This window comes from Emys orbicularis, chromosome 11 (genome assembly GCF_028017835.1).
Source record: "Emys orbicularis isolate rEmyOrb1 chromosome 11, rEmyOrb1.hap1, whole genome shotgun sequence".
Lineage (NCBI taxonomy): Eukaryota > Metazoa > Chordata > Testudines > Emydidae > Emys > Emys orbicularis.
In genome coordinates, this window is record NC_088693.1 from 16,732,516 (window position 1) to 16,748,014 (window position 15,499).

The 15,499-nt window shown below is 44.4% G+C and overlaps 1 protein-coding gene across 1 annotated transcript in view; it reads left to right on the forward strand.

Annotated features, from left to right (window-relative positions):
• The first annotated feature begins 412 nt into the window (after positions 1-412).
• GPR39 (G protein-coupled receptor 39) overlaps positions 413-15,499 on the forward strand; it is a 117,270-nt gene continuing 102,183 nt past the window's right edge. Inside the window, exon 1 of the mRNA XM_065413812.1 lies at positions 413-1,280. Coding sequence (XP_065269884.1) covers positions 413-1,280 — 868 coding nt within the window. The remainder of the gene's footprint in view (positions 1,281-15,499) is intronic.

Below are 15,499 nucleotides of genomic sequence, written 5' to 3' on the forward strand. Positions count from 1 at the left end.
GTGCTCTGCAAGGCAGCAGATAACAGCAGTGAATGGAAGAGGTACAGCTCTGCAGTTCATTGTCTGGAGTGTTTGAGAAAACAGAACTGATTTCAGCAGAGAAGAAACAATGAAAAGAGATTTGTTTCATCCATCATAAGAAAAGGGGAATGCATGCTGAGAACTACCCTATCTCCTCCCCACCACGCCTGTGCTGGATTATTGACACAGTCTCTGTAACTAACAAACCAGCTTTGATTCCGGTCAGGTGTGGCTTGTAGAGTCCCTTTCACTGCAGCCTGCTTGTACTAGCTTGTGAATGTGAAGGGAGGAAGAGGGATTGATTTACTGCTTTACTTTGAACATTGGAGGGAGTTGGTAAGTAGAGTCTCTCCCCCCAACCCCTTTTCCTTGTATTTTCCTGGACTTGGTCATGGCTCAGCAAAGTGGCCAGGCAAATTGCTCTCATGTGATTGATGACAGTCATGTCCCAGAGTTCGAGATTGCGCTGTGGATCAAGATCACTCTTGCCTTCACCTACATCTTTATCTTTGTCGCGGGGATCCTGGGCAACAGTATCACCATCCAGACCACCAAAGTGCTGCAGAGGAAGGGCTATCTGCTGAAAGAGGTCACTGACCATATGGTGAGCTTGGCCTGTTCCGACTTGCTGGTCATCCTGCTGGGGATGCCTGTGGAGTTCTTCAGCATTATCTGGAGTCCCTTCTCCACCCCAAACGGCAATGTGGCCTGCAAGCTGTACTGCTTCCTCTTTGAGGCCTGCAGCTATGCCACCATACTGCACGTGGCCACCCTCAGCTTCGAGAGGTACGTTGCCATCTGCCACCCTTTCAAGTTCAAGGCTGCCTCTGGACCCCATAAGGCCAAGATACTCATTGCCTTTGTCTGGGTCATCTCCATCCTGGTGGCCCTGCCCCTTCTCTTTGCAATGGGCACTGAATACCCCCTAGAAGTTGTCCAGGGTCACCGAAGGGTGACTGCCTGTAATACGCCTACCTCCAGAGACAACTGGCCTAACCTGATGAGGAATGTCACTATATGTACAAATCTTTCTTCCAAGTGGACTGTCTTCCAGTCCAGCATCTTCAGCGCCTTCATTGTGTACATTGTGGTGCTGATATCGGTGGCCTTCATGTGCCGCAGCATGATGAAAACTCTGATGATCCTCAAGGATGGGACTGTGATGGTTCAGGGGGTACAAAGTCACCAGGAGCAGTATCTAAGGAAAAATGAAAGCATCGAGGGCAAGAACTCCAGGAAACAGACCATCCTCTTCCTAGGTAAGGGCATGTTTTATTTGTAGGGGTCGGGAAGAAACTTAGAGGTATCTCTCTCACCCTGCCAAGGCCCAAATGTGTATTGAAGTATGGGATGCAGGTCCAAAATGACGGAGGCCCCAGAATTTAAGAAAATTATTCATACAGCTAAATAAATCACTCTATTTCCTCACTTTTGTGGTTTTTCATTCTTGATGAAAATAACTTTTTAACAATTAAAGTGATGGGACCCCAACCTGGTATAGAATGTGGGACTGAAAATGAATAGTCTCTCTCAAATGGCACAGCTGAGGGTCATGCCCAGAGGAACAGTTCTCATACCATCTGCAACCCTTGGCTTTCTACACAAAGGCCAAGGCTTGGGGTGTGTGTGTGTGTGTGTGTGTGTGTGTTTTTTAAAGGGACCCTTTACATTTTAAACAATCTATTTTAATAAACCTGATTCCCTGGGCTGTGTCTTATTAACATTCTACTACGTTAAAGCAATGGGGAGGGAGGGAGGTCACTAAGTAAAATCCAATTTACTTTTTGTTATTTATGTTGCCTGGTTACACTCTGTGTTTCTTTCCCTGTGGACAGATGAAGCTGGCCTCACTGTGGCATGCAGTGTTAGTTTGGTAGGCAGGGCAGAGGGATCGTGACTTGGTGTCAAACTGTTCCTGCTGGCATTTTTTTTTTCTTAAATCCCTGAATATGTGCCTGTTGCAAAAATTTGTTGTCTCACAAGATCTAAATTTCAGCCAATTCTGATGCATGTCCTTCTATTCAGAATGCTAGCTAGCAAGTGTCCTGTGCTGAACTTTGTCAATTGTTGCTATATTTAAGTTGAATGTTGATTGATTGAAACTGGGCTGGAGAGTTCATTTGGTCTCCCAGGTTGCTGTTGCCCTTGTTTGTTTGCTTTTATTCCTCTGGTCTTATTTGAAGGCCCATAACCTTGGAATTATGTCTGATCTCTCTCGCCACATTTGTCAGACTAAAACTAATCAAGTTGTCATTTCACCAACTTGGAATCTTTCCAGGCTGTGATCCATGTAGCCTCCACCTCCAGCTGAGGGTCTTAGAGGTGCTCTTAATCATGTCCTGCTTGAATTACAGCAAATCCTTGTTTTGCTGGCTTGCTTAATACAATAGTGGCTAAGGTAAATAGACAAGCTAGTGGATGAATGCACAGACAAAGTAGGATTTCAGTGCAGCTTTTTGGCTCTCTGATATTTCAGGGAGGGGGTTGACGCAAATGGGTTCTTCCACTTAGAAAACCATGCAGAGATTAAAACTGACTGTCCCATATTCTCCTAGCTAGCCATATTCTCGCTATTATCCGCAGCCCACCAAGCCTTTTCTAGAGGTCTATGGAATGCGGGGAAAGAAATGGATAACCAGGAATTCTAGCTATAGTGAAAGGAGACCCGGTCTCTCTCTGGCCCCTTCTGCATTATGTCTGGGTCAGAATTGCAGACCCAATTAAAAGATACCATGTAGACAAGATCTAACCTTACTCCTGTAATTACATCTCAGTAACCAGATTAAAAGTATTGGATAACAGATGTGGCCAAATACATGCATGAAGTGTTCTGCAGGATTCATATGTGAGAAATGAAGCTTCAGGCCACATGCTTTCATTTTCTCAAAACACTTGTCTGGTCCTTGTGTCTAAAGTGCATTTTTTGAGAAGAAACACTCTGGTTACTGTGGTTCTCTAATGATACTGCAAACTATTTTGGGATCATTTGGAATGAAAGGCACTGTATAAATGTGATAAAGAAACTTACATTTCAGTGGCGCTGTATCTGAACTGCCTTCTGGGATGGAAGGCAATGACTAATGCACATGGCACAGAGCAAGGGAGAGAGAAGGTATTGCTATTTAAGGTCTTTGCTACAGTGGGACCTTTCAGATATCTGTGGAACTTGCTCCCCTCACAAACTGTCCACATTTACATTTAAGTCCATCTTAAGGCCCCAAACCTGCAATAAGCTCTATGTGGGTGCAGAGGGGAAACTAAATTACTGTGGCTTTTCTTCCCATTTATCCCCTGAGTGCCAACCTCAGGGCAGACACCACAAACAGGTGGTATGTTCTAGATTTCACCAACTCAGTAACAAGTATGGCGCTTTAGGAGGACACAACAGCTTTACCATGGAGTCAGACAGTCCCATTGGACACTCCAGTCTATCTTGCCATCCAGGCAAGCTGGATTTAGCAATGGTTGGTTGGTATACACCAAAGATCACACACTATTCAGGTTGCTGCCAGTCCCAAGAGACCAGTCACTCACCCCCATGTCAAATTGTACCTCTGATCTCACACCAAAGACAACACATGTAGCCAATCCTTAATCCTAAGGATTAAGAAAAGAAATGAGAACTTTATTACAGGTTAAAGCAGGCAAACCTATATACACAAATGAGTTAGTCTGTAGTGCCAAAAGATGACAGAGGTGTAGTAATCTATCAGCACTGACAGGTTTCAGAGTAGCAGCTGTGTTAGTCTGTATCCGCAAAAAGAACAGGAGTACTTGTGGCACCTTAGAGACTAACAAGTACTCCTGTTCTTTTATCAGCACTGAATGTCTTTTAGGGCTAACCCAGGTCGACCCTGGGGATCTCTGCTTCTGTTTCATAGCTCTAGCCCTCTGAGAGTCTCAACAGCAAAAGATGGAAAAATTTTCTCGTCAGCTATTTTTATTTCCTTCTTTCAGAATTCAAACTGCTGGGATGAGCTCTTTTGTATGTAACCTCTTCATGGTTGTGAAGGGGCAATTAACAAAGTCTTTGTATTTTAATGTCCCACAATGGCCCATTTAGTTTTGGTAGCCTTGATGAACAGGAGACAATCCCTGCTGACAGGGCTCACGGTTTCATAGCGAACACTTTTTTTTTTTTTTTTTTTACAGATATTCTAAGTGAGATTAATGCATGCAACAATTTACAAGCATTTCATAAAGTCTAAACACTAAACCCATGGTTATAAGTTCAATACCCATCTTAACCATGCTGATACACAGGTGAACCAGACCGTATTCCAGCAATGAATTTGTCAGTGCTTGGCTGAGGCCTAAAGCCTTGGTTAGCGCTGGCATGTGGTTTGGAGTCCCTACCTCCACTTCTTAATTTTTCCTTTGACTGTCCAGTTGGAAATGGGTCAGGACCAATGCTAAAAGCTAAATGAAAGCAATTGGCTGGTGCTTAATATTAAAGGAATTTGCCACTGATATCTAACATTTTCTGTATGCGACCAGCTTGCTGACGGTGTTGGAAAATGCTTTCATGAATTTCCTGAAACGATTTCTACAATGTATTTCAAATGGCTCTTAAAAATATGAGTCTCACTAATTAACTTGGGTTAGGAAATAAATTAATGAACTGAAGAGGAAAAAATCATGGCCTGCATCCATGAGAATAATACAAGGCAATTTAATATGCGGATTTCATAAGAATTATGCTTGAAGGCAATTTTAACCAAGAAGAAACAAACATATAAATTGTTTACAAGTTGCTGAATTTAAATATGTTGATTTAGCAGCCCTCTTTGTATTTCATTTAACAGATGGGTCAAATTAAAACAAATATTTGCTCATTTCCAACATATTTCACATTTAATGTGAAATGTAAATGACAGCGTATAGCAAGATGTCTTTGAGCATCTAACAGCAATAAAAACAATCTAGCATTTTCTTCCTCTAGTTGTTAAGTGATAACTTCTACAAAACAGAAATTCATAAATCTACCAAAGATGAGAAGAAAGTAAGTAGAAAAACACAGAAGTAGAAACGGATGCGTTTTTTTTTTTTTTTTTTAGTGCCATATTATTGTGCCATGTTTGGGAATAATGAAAACAAATTGGGAATGTTGACAGTGAGAAAATATTTCCTGTATCACTTCAGAATCTAGTAGATAGTTTGCAGGAAGGAATCAAGATGCAGATGGGAATGGACAGCCATAGCCCTGGCCCCGCGCTGCTCCCAGAAATGGCCGGCACCACGTCCCTGCGGCCCCTGGGGGAGGTGGCGGGGGGCAGAGGGCTCCGTGTGCTGCCCTTGCCTACAGGCACTGCCCCCCGCAGCTCCCATTGGCTAGGAATGGGGAACCACGCCCAATGGGAGCGTCGGGGGTTGTACCCCAGGCGAGGGCAGCGCTCAGCAGAGCCACCTGCCCCACCCCACCCCTAGGAGCCACTGCTGGACATGCTGGCCACTTCCAGGAGCGGCGCGGGACCAGGAAGGCAGGGAGCCTGCCTTAGCCCCGCTGCATGCCACTGCCACCCCAGAACCGCTCGAGGTAAGTGGGGGCTGGAGCCTGCACCCCAACCCCCTGCCGGGAGCCCCCGTCCCCCTGCCTTGAGCCCCCTGCCACACCCCTCCTGCACCCCAACCCCCTGCCCTGAGCCCCCTCCTGCACGCGCACCTCCCCCATGCCCCAATCCCTTGCCCATAGCCCCTTCCTGCACAGTGCACCCCTTCCCACACCCCACACTCCCCCTGCACTCCAACCCCCTACCCCAGTCCTACATTCATGGCCCTGCATACAATATCCCCACCCAGATGTGGCCTTCGGGCCCAAAAGTTTCCCCACCCCTGGTCTATAATATACTCACGTAATGGTCCAGATTCTGGACTGTGACTGAGGAACACTTGATGCAGCTCTGGTGGTAGATGGTATAAAGGTGGATTTAAACCACTTTTGCCTTCCCCAGTTCTTGTGGTGCTGGTCTAGTCCCTAGCTGAGCTAGTTTGAACCCCAGGCCTTCAGACTGCTTTAATTTACTCCCAAGATCTAAAGGGGCTGCTCAGGCATTTGGAAATTGCTGGGGTGCCAGGATATCTGGCCACACTCCTCTTCCTCCAGACCCAAGAACTAGGCTGGGAGTCTGGAGGGGAGAGGTGTGGGAGCCACAACAGCAATGTTGGGCACATAGTCCTGGTGGAATTCTTTCATATCTGGGCAAGCTGGATTTACAGTAGCTTTACCCCAGTGGAGCTGTACGAAGTGGCCCCGGTGTGTCGGGGGATTGACTTGAAACTGTTAAGTGGCACAGTGCTGTTCCTTTCAGATGCCACAGTGGATATAAGCGCTGTAGTACCTCACTGCTTACACAGCTCAAATTAAGTGTCTTGCACTTCAGATAGGCACACTAGGTTTTTTTGCAAGCAACTTTTCTTGTCCTTGCCTGTCTGTGTGTTAATCACTTGGAAACTGAATCTTCTCTTCTTAGTCATCTGAGAAACTCCATTCCCTCCAATGGGACTACTTGTGTGAGTAAAGCAAGTAGAATTTGATTTGATATTGTGTGGGCTTTGCTTAAATGACTCATAATTGACCGTGTTTCCTTGTTCATTGCAAACATCACTATAAAGTATATCTCTATTGGACGGTTATCTTGGTACTGGTGTTATGAGCAGTGAGGAAATCTATCTATTGCCTGTCAATGTCATTTTGTATGATTCACGCTTGTGCATTATTTTATGTTTAAACTTCTTGCTTCATCTGTAGCAGCAGAAGTTAGTTAGTTACATTTTCAGACCTGTGCCCAGGAAAAGTGCTGGACTGGTAGAACTTGAATAAATGGAGGATAAGCCTAGGCAACAGCAGTGCAAGCTTCCCCACAACACTCAATCCATCTGTGATCAGGTGGGATTGACCCTAAAGGTGGGGATGTAGCTTGTTCAGCTCCTGGCCTTTCTGCCAAAAGCTAAAATGATGATCAAAGACCCAGCTAGATGCCAAGGGTGGTTTTGCACTGCATGGACGTGTCTGGGCATTTATTGTACACTTGTCAGTATAGACTCTATCTTTCTCTGTCCTGAAAATGTTGAGATCTGTGGTCATCATAACCTCTTTTCTGCTGTGGAAAGGAGTATCAAAGTGATGGGCCAGCTGATGGGAAATCTGTATCCCCTGCTCGAAGCATGAAGCAGCTATGTAGCTTTTTCAGGGTATGTCTACACTGCAGTTAGTGACTCAGGCAGGCCGGGCTCGGGCTAAGGGGCTGTTTAATTGCAGTGTAGATATTCAGGCTCCACCTGGAACCTGAGCTCTAGGATCCTATGAGGTAAGAGGGTCACAGAGCCCTGACTTCAGCACACACCTGGACATTTACACTGCATTTAAACAGTCCTGCAGACTGAGCCCCCGTGAGCCCAAGTCAGCTGGCATAGTTGAGCAGCAGGTGTCTAATTGCAGTGTAGACATACAACTGGGAGCAGCAGCTACTGAGGGTTTGGCTGGAGTAGGGGCTGCAGCTCGCGCTCTCTCTCTCTCTCTCTCTCTCTCCCCCTCCCCCCAAACTGGAAAAGGATCTGTGCAAACACAGATCTACTGACCCTGACCCTCTCCCAACCCAACAGAGCCAGTTCTGCTGTATGCACAGGATACAGTGCCCCTGGCATGCCAACAGCTCAGCTGTCTCCCTGCTATTGCAGAAGAACCATAGTGTCAAATATCCCCCGGGCTCTTTAACGAGCAGGAATAGGAACTTTTCATACAAGCTTTGTGTAGCTTCTTCATTAGAAGCCGTTACAATTTGGTGGTGTTTTTAGGGTTAATTTGGCATAGTGCTGACGTTAAGTGCATTAGACAAATATGGAGAGATCTCTCCACCAAGGAGTTTACAATGTACCAGATTTAGTGTTCCGCCACAAGATAGGGTTTATTTTGATCTTATTTGTATTCCAGTAGCACCGAGATTGTGCAATATGCTGTATAGGACATGACAATCTCTTCCCCAAAGAGCTTACAGTCCATATACACAAGACAGGGAAATGGGTGGGAGAAGAAACAGGCACTGAGAGCTGAGGCAATTTATCAAACGTCACCCAAATCAATGGCAGAGCCAGGAATTAATTGAACACAAGTCTCCTGACTATCACACCAGTGTCCTATCCACTGGAAAACACTGCCTCTTTGATACCTATTGTGTCACCACTTAGCATTGACTTTTACAATAAGCGCCTAACCCCACTGTGCTATTTAGAATGATCACAAAACAGACTGCTGCCCACGTTCACTACTCATTAGCTTGGCAGTGGTTAATCTTTTAATTCAACACAATGCCAGTTTTAAATGAACAGGCATGCGATCTGACCTAAACAGTCACTTAAAGCTAAATATAACTAGAGTGACCAATGCTAGCACTTTTCTTTAAATCAGAAATTTAAAAAAAAGTCCCAGAAAACTGGAGAAGGGCACCTGATTTCCCCCCCCCCATTATGAACAATCTAGTGTTGGCAGATTAATGTGTAGCTCAAAATAAAGATATTGTGAATAGAAATAGCCTTTCAAAAGATCACCAAGGAAATATATTTTGTAAGGCACTTGGCTAATGGATTTTCAGGAGAACAGATTACTTCAAGTACTCTGCTAAAAATATGTGGTTGTCATCTAGAGATGACTCAGGTGCTGCAAAACTTGACAATGGTAGGACTCCTGTTACAGGAAAATTAGACATTTCCTCATAGGTTGGAAATTGTCTGTCTGCTTCTTTTCCTTACAGAAAAAGGTACAGCTTGGAGACTGAACAAAAATTGAAAGAACAACTTGGTTGATTAGTTTCCAGACTATAACTCCACCCCATGTACTTAAACCCAGTTCCACTGACTCCCTTTGGTACATTTCTTTAATCATTCCACTCAAGTTCCCCATAGACTTTATTGGGCATGTGTCTGAAGATGCATATGTTGTAGGCTGGTTATTATTTTCATCTGTGCATGTTATACAGTTCCCCTTAACCATATATTTCCTGATGGGGACGCCTTTGGAGAGGGACTCTGTTACACAAGTCAATGAACTATATGTATCAATATCACCTGGTGCTTAGATATTGTCAGATCTCATGCATTTAGCAGGGGCAGTTGGATTAGTGTTTGGCTGGAGAATTTAAGGGAACACCTGGATAATCCAGGAAGTTGTGCTGTTGGCATCCACTCGGAGTCAGTAGTGAGTCAATGCCCCAGCATTGTATTGGTGCTGTCTTTTGAATAAGACATAAAAGCAAAGGTCTTGCCTGCTTGTTGTCCCTAAAAATGCCTTCATTCATTCCACAAGAATAGGGGGTGTTAACCCTGGTGTCTTGCCCAAATCTGGGTAATTGCATTCTGATTATTGAAAACTCCGCCATGTGTTCAGATGGAAACGGTTCCTTCACTTCTGTCCCAAATGGTTCCATAGCACTGCCATGTTCTGTCACACAGATATTGGATTTCACCCCAGAGGTAGCTGCATTTCATTGGAGGGTGATCGACTCCTACTAAACAGTTCCTGAGGGACACTGTGGTCATTTTAGGTGAAAGTCTTTAGATAAAATATTAAAGGAACCATCAATCACCCTCCACTGAAATACAGCTACCTCTGGGTTGGAACGTGTCATCCATTCTGTATCATCAGAGCTCCACATTAATGATGGGAAGTGATTTAACATCTCCAAACAAATCTACCGCATGAACTCTACATTCTATCCAGCAAGTTTCCCAGGGTTGAATTTGGGTTTGGGGGACAGGGAGGAGAATCAGGTTTACGTATTCACAGTGCTGCTAAATATACTGACCTAGGTATGTTTACTGGCCATGAGTGATCAAAGCCTATTTTAAAAAACAAAAACAAAAAAACATCAAAACAACAAAAAACAAAAGAGCATTTCCAGCAGCGCAGTGCTGGGCACAGCACTAGCCAAAAGGGACGATTACACCTTTTTATATGAACCTCCTTTCGTCATGGTTCTAGATGTAATAATTTTATTGCACAAATCTCAACAAATAGGGATTTAATAATATAGTGTTTAGGAGAGAAAAAGGTAGATCTGTGGTGGGAACAAACTTTGGAATCTTAACCATACACTGGAGAAAATATAGTCCCCCACAGCGACACACTGGAAATCCGAAATGCAAATACCTCTTACTGTTGGTCAGGACCCCAAATGGGTCGCAAGTTCGTTTTAATGGGGTTGCCAGGGCCGGCGTTAGACTTGCTGGGGCAAGGGCTCCGGAGCCTTCCCAAAAGGGTGTGTGGGGGGGAGGGGCTGGGGGCCCCTCTGAGGTCTTGCCCTGAACCAAGCCAGAGCGGGGTCAGGATCCCGCCAGCCCCCCACCTCCCGGGGTGGGGTGGGGTGAGAGCAATTCTCTGCCCCTGTTCCCGCCCCCCGGACTCCCTGCCCAGGGCAGATGGAGGGTCCTTGGCTCCCCACAGCTGCCTGCGTGGCTCTGATCATGGCTGGGCTGTGGTTGTGAGGGCCCTCCCCTCCCCCACCCTGTGAGGCAGGGGGAGTGGGGGGCTGGGATCCCAGGAGCCAGGTTGGGGACAGAGCCACGTGGGCAGCTGTGGGGAGCTGGTGTAGAGTCATGGACCCTTGAACTCTACCTGCCCTGGGCCGGGTGGGGATATGGGCTGGGCACTGCTCTCAGCCCCCCACCGCAGGCAGGTGGAGGGTCTATGCGGCTTCCCGGCCGGGCTTTAGGCTGGCCTGGATGGGGCTTTGGGAGGGGGTCCGCCGGGGGTCCGCCTCGGCAAAAAGTGGACAGGCCAGTCCCGTCCACTTTCAAAAAGTGGGAGGACCATGGCCTGAAGCCTGAGCCCCACAATGAGGGGCTGAAGCCGAAGCCCGAGGGCTTCGTCCCCACGGGGCTCGGGCTTGGGCTTTCTGTCCTGGGCCCCAGCGAGTCTAATGCCGGCCTTGCCAAAGCCTGAGCCCCACCATGCAGGGCTGAAGCCCAAGCTCAAGCAATTTAGCTTCATGGGGCCCCCTGTGGTGTGAGATTATGTAGTAATTTTTGTTGTCAGAAGGGGGTCGCAGTGCAATGATGAGAACCACTATGACAGTTTTCAGTTGGAGATTAGAGTGGGGAGGGTGACGGAAAGATCTGTGCAGAAAATGCCTCTTAAAAGTCTAGAAAAAGTAGAATAACGTGTCCTAGGACCGCACCAGAAGGGAATTTTATTCGCAACATGGAGCTAAACAGATGTGCCTGGGAGATAATTGTTGGGCTGTTCAGAAATGTATCTTGTCTGAGATGTCTCAGTGTTCATGTGGCAACCTGTAAACTGTTTCATGCTACTGAACACAGCTTGGTTTTGGGGTATATTTAATTTTTCATTACTCAAAATATATATTATAAATTAATCTTTCCTTTTATAACTAACAAGTGCACATTTTGTGTGGGAGAAAGAATACTGTTTTTGTTTAGCTTGTGTGTGTGAGCCCAAATAAGTACTTGTGACAGACCCAGACCAGTGGGGTACAGGAGTCTGGTAGAGGGCAAATATACTGGTCACTGGATGAGTAGTTTTCTGTTCCCTGAGTGACCAGAGCAGGGGCTGCACTAGAGTAATCAGGAACCTGCTAGAACCAGTTAAGGCAGGCAGGCTAATTAGGACACCTGGAGCCAATTAAGAAGAAGCTGCTAGAATCAATTAAGGCAGGCTAATCAGGGCACCTGGGTTTTAAAAAGGAGCTCACTTCAGTTTGTGGGGCGAGTGTGAGGAGCTGGGAGCAAGAGGCGCAAGAAGCTGAGAGTGAGAGGGTGTGTTGCTGGAGGACTGAGGAGCACAAGCGTTATCAGACACCAGGAGGAAGGTCCTGTGGTGAGAATAAGGAAGGTGTTTGGAGGAGGCCATGGGGAAGTAGCCCAGGGCGTTGTAGCTGTCATGCAGCTGTTACAGGAGGCACTATAGACAGCTGCAGTCCATAGGGCCCTGGGCTGGAACCCGGAGTAGAGGGTGGGCCCGGGTTCCCCCCAAACCTCCCAATTGACCTGGACTGTGGGTTCTCCCAGAGGGGAAGGTCTCTGGGCTGTTCCCCAACCCACATGGTGAATCTCTGAGGCAAGAAAATCTGCCAATAAGCGCAGGACCCACCAAGATAGAGGAGGAACTTTGTCACATACTGCATAATAAAAAAAAAAAATTAGAACTCGCCTCCTTTAAAAATTCATATGGACAACATGAAGAGAATGGTTATAATAATAAAAAAGGGGTGAGGGAAGAGTGTCAAAATGGGGTCAGAGAGATCATTCTAAAACCCAACTTTGCGGGGAGCGAAAAAGTTGGCCCATAGATTTCATGTTCAGAAATAATGCTAAACCTATTATTTTTCTCAGTTCCTCCTTCCCTTGTAAATGGTTATTCACACAAGTAAGAGATTATCAGCAGGCAGGTCTAGTCTAATAGTCAGTTGATCTTGATGATATGTTACTCTTGCATCTGATTTAAAGGATCAGAAAGATTATCTCTTTCCCTCTTGGTAACCATACAGATAAAGTCTAGCAGTGTAAATTACTTGGTTTACCCTGGAGGAAAGTCTGAAGGGACATGTTAGAACTGTTTTTGCCTAGAAGGACATAGCTGGGGCACAGTTACAAATTGAAATCTTAACTGGTGATCTGCAGTGGAGAATATTGTTTTGAAATTTCTCCTGACTAGTTCTGCAATTGTATTAGCTACCCAGTAAAACTGCAAGTCTAGGAATCCACTTGTCATAATGGAAGAAGAAGAAAATAATAAGCTTTAGCCTGCTGGTTGTTGCTGTGCAGTTAGTGCTGAGATTCTAATAGCTGCCTTTAGGAAGTCAAGGAGTTATGTACGATCAAATTGAAAGCTCCAAATGACTAATAGCTTCTCCGATATTAAACCTCTTTCATTAAAATTCACAGACTAGCAATTATTGTTTAAAGATAATGGTCTTAACATCAGCTAGAAAACAAAAGATTTAATTTTGTGAAATGTGGTATAATCGGAATTCAAAACAATAGAAGAATAGATAATGCATTTAATTTTCACAGGTGAAGACTTTAATAAATCATCTGTGAACTTGCCACAAATGAGTCTTATCTATTGAAATTGGGAGAGGTGTGTGAGCAATCTATGCATGACGTGGTGCCTGGCTCAGAGGGTGACAGTGAGAAAACATTGCCAGAAGGGAATACTAATGCCTGGGATCATGGTATATTGTCCAGAGGAAGAGAATGGTATTCCAAAATTGTAGAGGTTGTCTTATTTAACCTGAGTGCACCAGATTATTCCTCTCTATTTTATTATTAACCCTCTTCAGCTCCACACACACACACACACTCATATTGTCCCTAGGTTTCCAGCTTGTTGGAAGAAGTCCTTGAGGCCTTTCTTTCCTACTCTCAGGAGCTATCGTTGGCGAGAGAGACAAGGTAGGAAGATTTCTGTCTACCCACAACACTCGAGCAGGGGTAAGCTTCAGAGAAGGATGTTGGGTGGGCTCTTTCTCTCTTCCTCTGTTAAAGAACATTCTGAGGGAAAAGTTCTGGGTACCAGCAGGCGCACTGATCTCTCAGATAAAGGGAGATTGAGAGGAGGGTAATGGGACAGCCTTGTTGCTATTTTTTTCTCCCATGTAAGAGTGGGGAATAAGAGGTTGAAGTTTTAAGGTCAGTGCTAACAGTATTCTTAATGCTGCTGGCACTCTGAGGGGCTTTGGATGGGGAGAGGGCCAGAGTACTAAAGAAATCTCTCTAATCCAACTTAGGGCTTCCTCATGATGTTAGTGCTAGAGCATGGAGGGGAAGAGGTGGGCATACGCTAGAGCTGTTTGTCTGGGTGGGAGAAAGGGTCAGGCTGATACAGGTGTCCTCAACATATACTCTTTCATCTGGTGTAACTGCTGTTTCCTTTTGTGTATCAGTTGGAGGGCAATTGTGTCTGGATTTTCACTAAACAGAGGACAAGAGAAATGAATGGAGGATAAAGAGTTCTTTAGATATTCATAGATTCCAAGGCCAGAAGGGACCATTGTGATGATCTAGTCTGACCTCCTGTGTAACGCAGGTCAGAGAATTGCCCCCCAAATAATTTCTAGATCATACTGTTTTGGAACAACATCCAAATTCTTATGAACCCTAATGGTGTGTATGCACATAAAGACAAAAATAGCTTCACAATCATCACATTTTGAGCTAATGCCACTTCATTGGGATGGCAGAGGATGTAAATTAGTGATGAATCTAGCTTTCTGACTAAATATTTTTGGGGTTACATTACTTTTAATATTCTGAACTTTTCACTTGAAACAATTTGAAGCACTCTATTGCAGTGTAATTACATTTTGCATGTTTTAATGAAAAAATAATAACCCCTTTAACACTTCGATGGCCTTTGGCCTCCTTTAGACTCTAATCTAACATTCTTGTTTTCTGGGCACCACTTTGCCATCCCCAATGTAGGAAAAGCAGTCTAATTATGCTAAAAGTAAAACCTTCCATCACTTGAGAGGCCAATTAAAAGTGACAGTATCTGCAACAGTTGGTAAACTGCTTGCTGTACAACAGGGAACAAATTACACTGGATTCTCCTTATTTCAGCTTTAAATTATAGTATGGAAAGCCTAACAACCCCACAAAAATGTAAACCATCTAATCTCAAGCAAGTACTCTGTGTGTGTGTGTGTGTAAATGCAACAAGAGTCCAACTAACTTTTTCTGAGAGTTTTAAATTATCATCCATAAAAGGTAAATACTTGTATCCTATTTTGCATCCTCAATACACAGCCTTTCTACTCACCTATATTAGATGGTGGATATAATTCCTATGTTGTTAGCATTGTGGTGTTGGTGAAATTCTAAACCGTAGCACAGCCAAAGACATTGGATGGTGTAGAAACACGGGTCAACATTTTCAGAAGTGAAAAGCTGGTTGGCACTTTCAAATTACAAATAAATAATAATTGAAAATAGTATTTTTTAAAAGGCATGTTTTTTGTCACAATTTAATTTTCCATGGGAAATGTGGTTTTTCTCAATTAATTCTAGAGTTTTCTCCCCATAACTCCTCCCACCAAAACCAGAAAAATTTGGGCCAACATCCAAAAAAAATTCTGTTTCTGTTTTCAACATAAAACCATAAACTTTTTGAAGAAAAAATTAGAGAAAACAAAATTCACTTTCATCAAATATTTTTGCAGGACCAAAACAACGTTTTTCCACCCAGCTCTAGGCTGACACATTTTTTTAAAAAAAATGCTTCAATTCTTGAATGCCCAATTTAGACACTTTTTGAAGGGCCCAACTTTCAGAAAATGTTCCTCTGAAAACCGGACTCTTAAAATGTCTGAAGTTGGGCATGCAAGAATTGAGGTGCTCAGATACCATGGTAATAAGCAGAATATCAGAACCCGTATTGAATACAATGGGAGCACCAAAAATTACTAACTACTATTGAAAAATCTTAATCTTAGATAATTAAAATAGTGAGAATGTTTATAAAATTCTT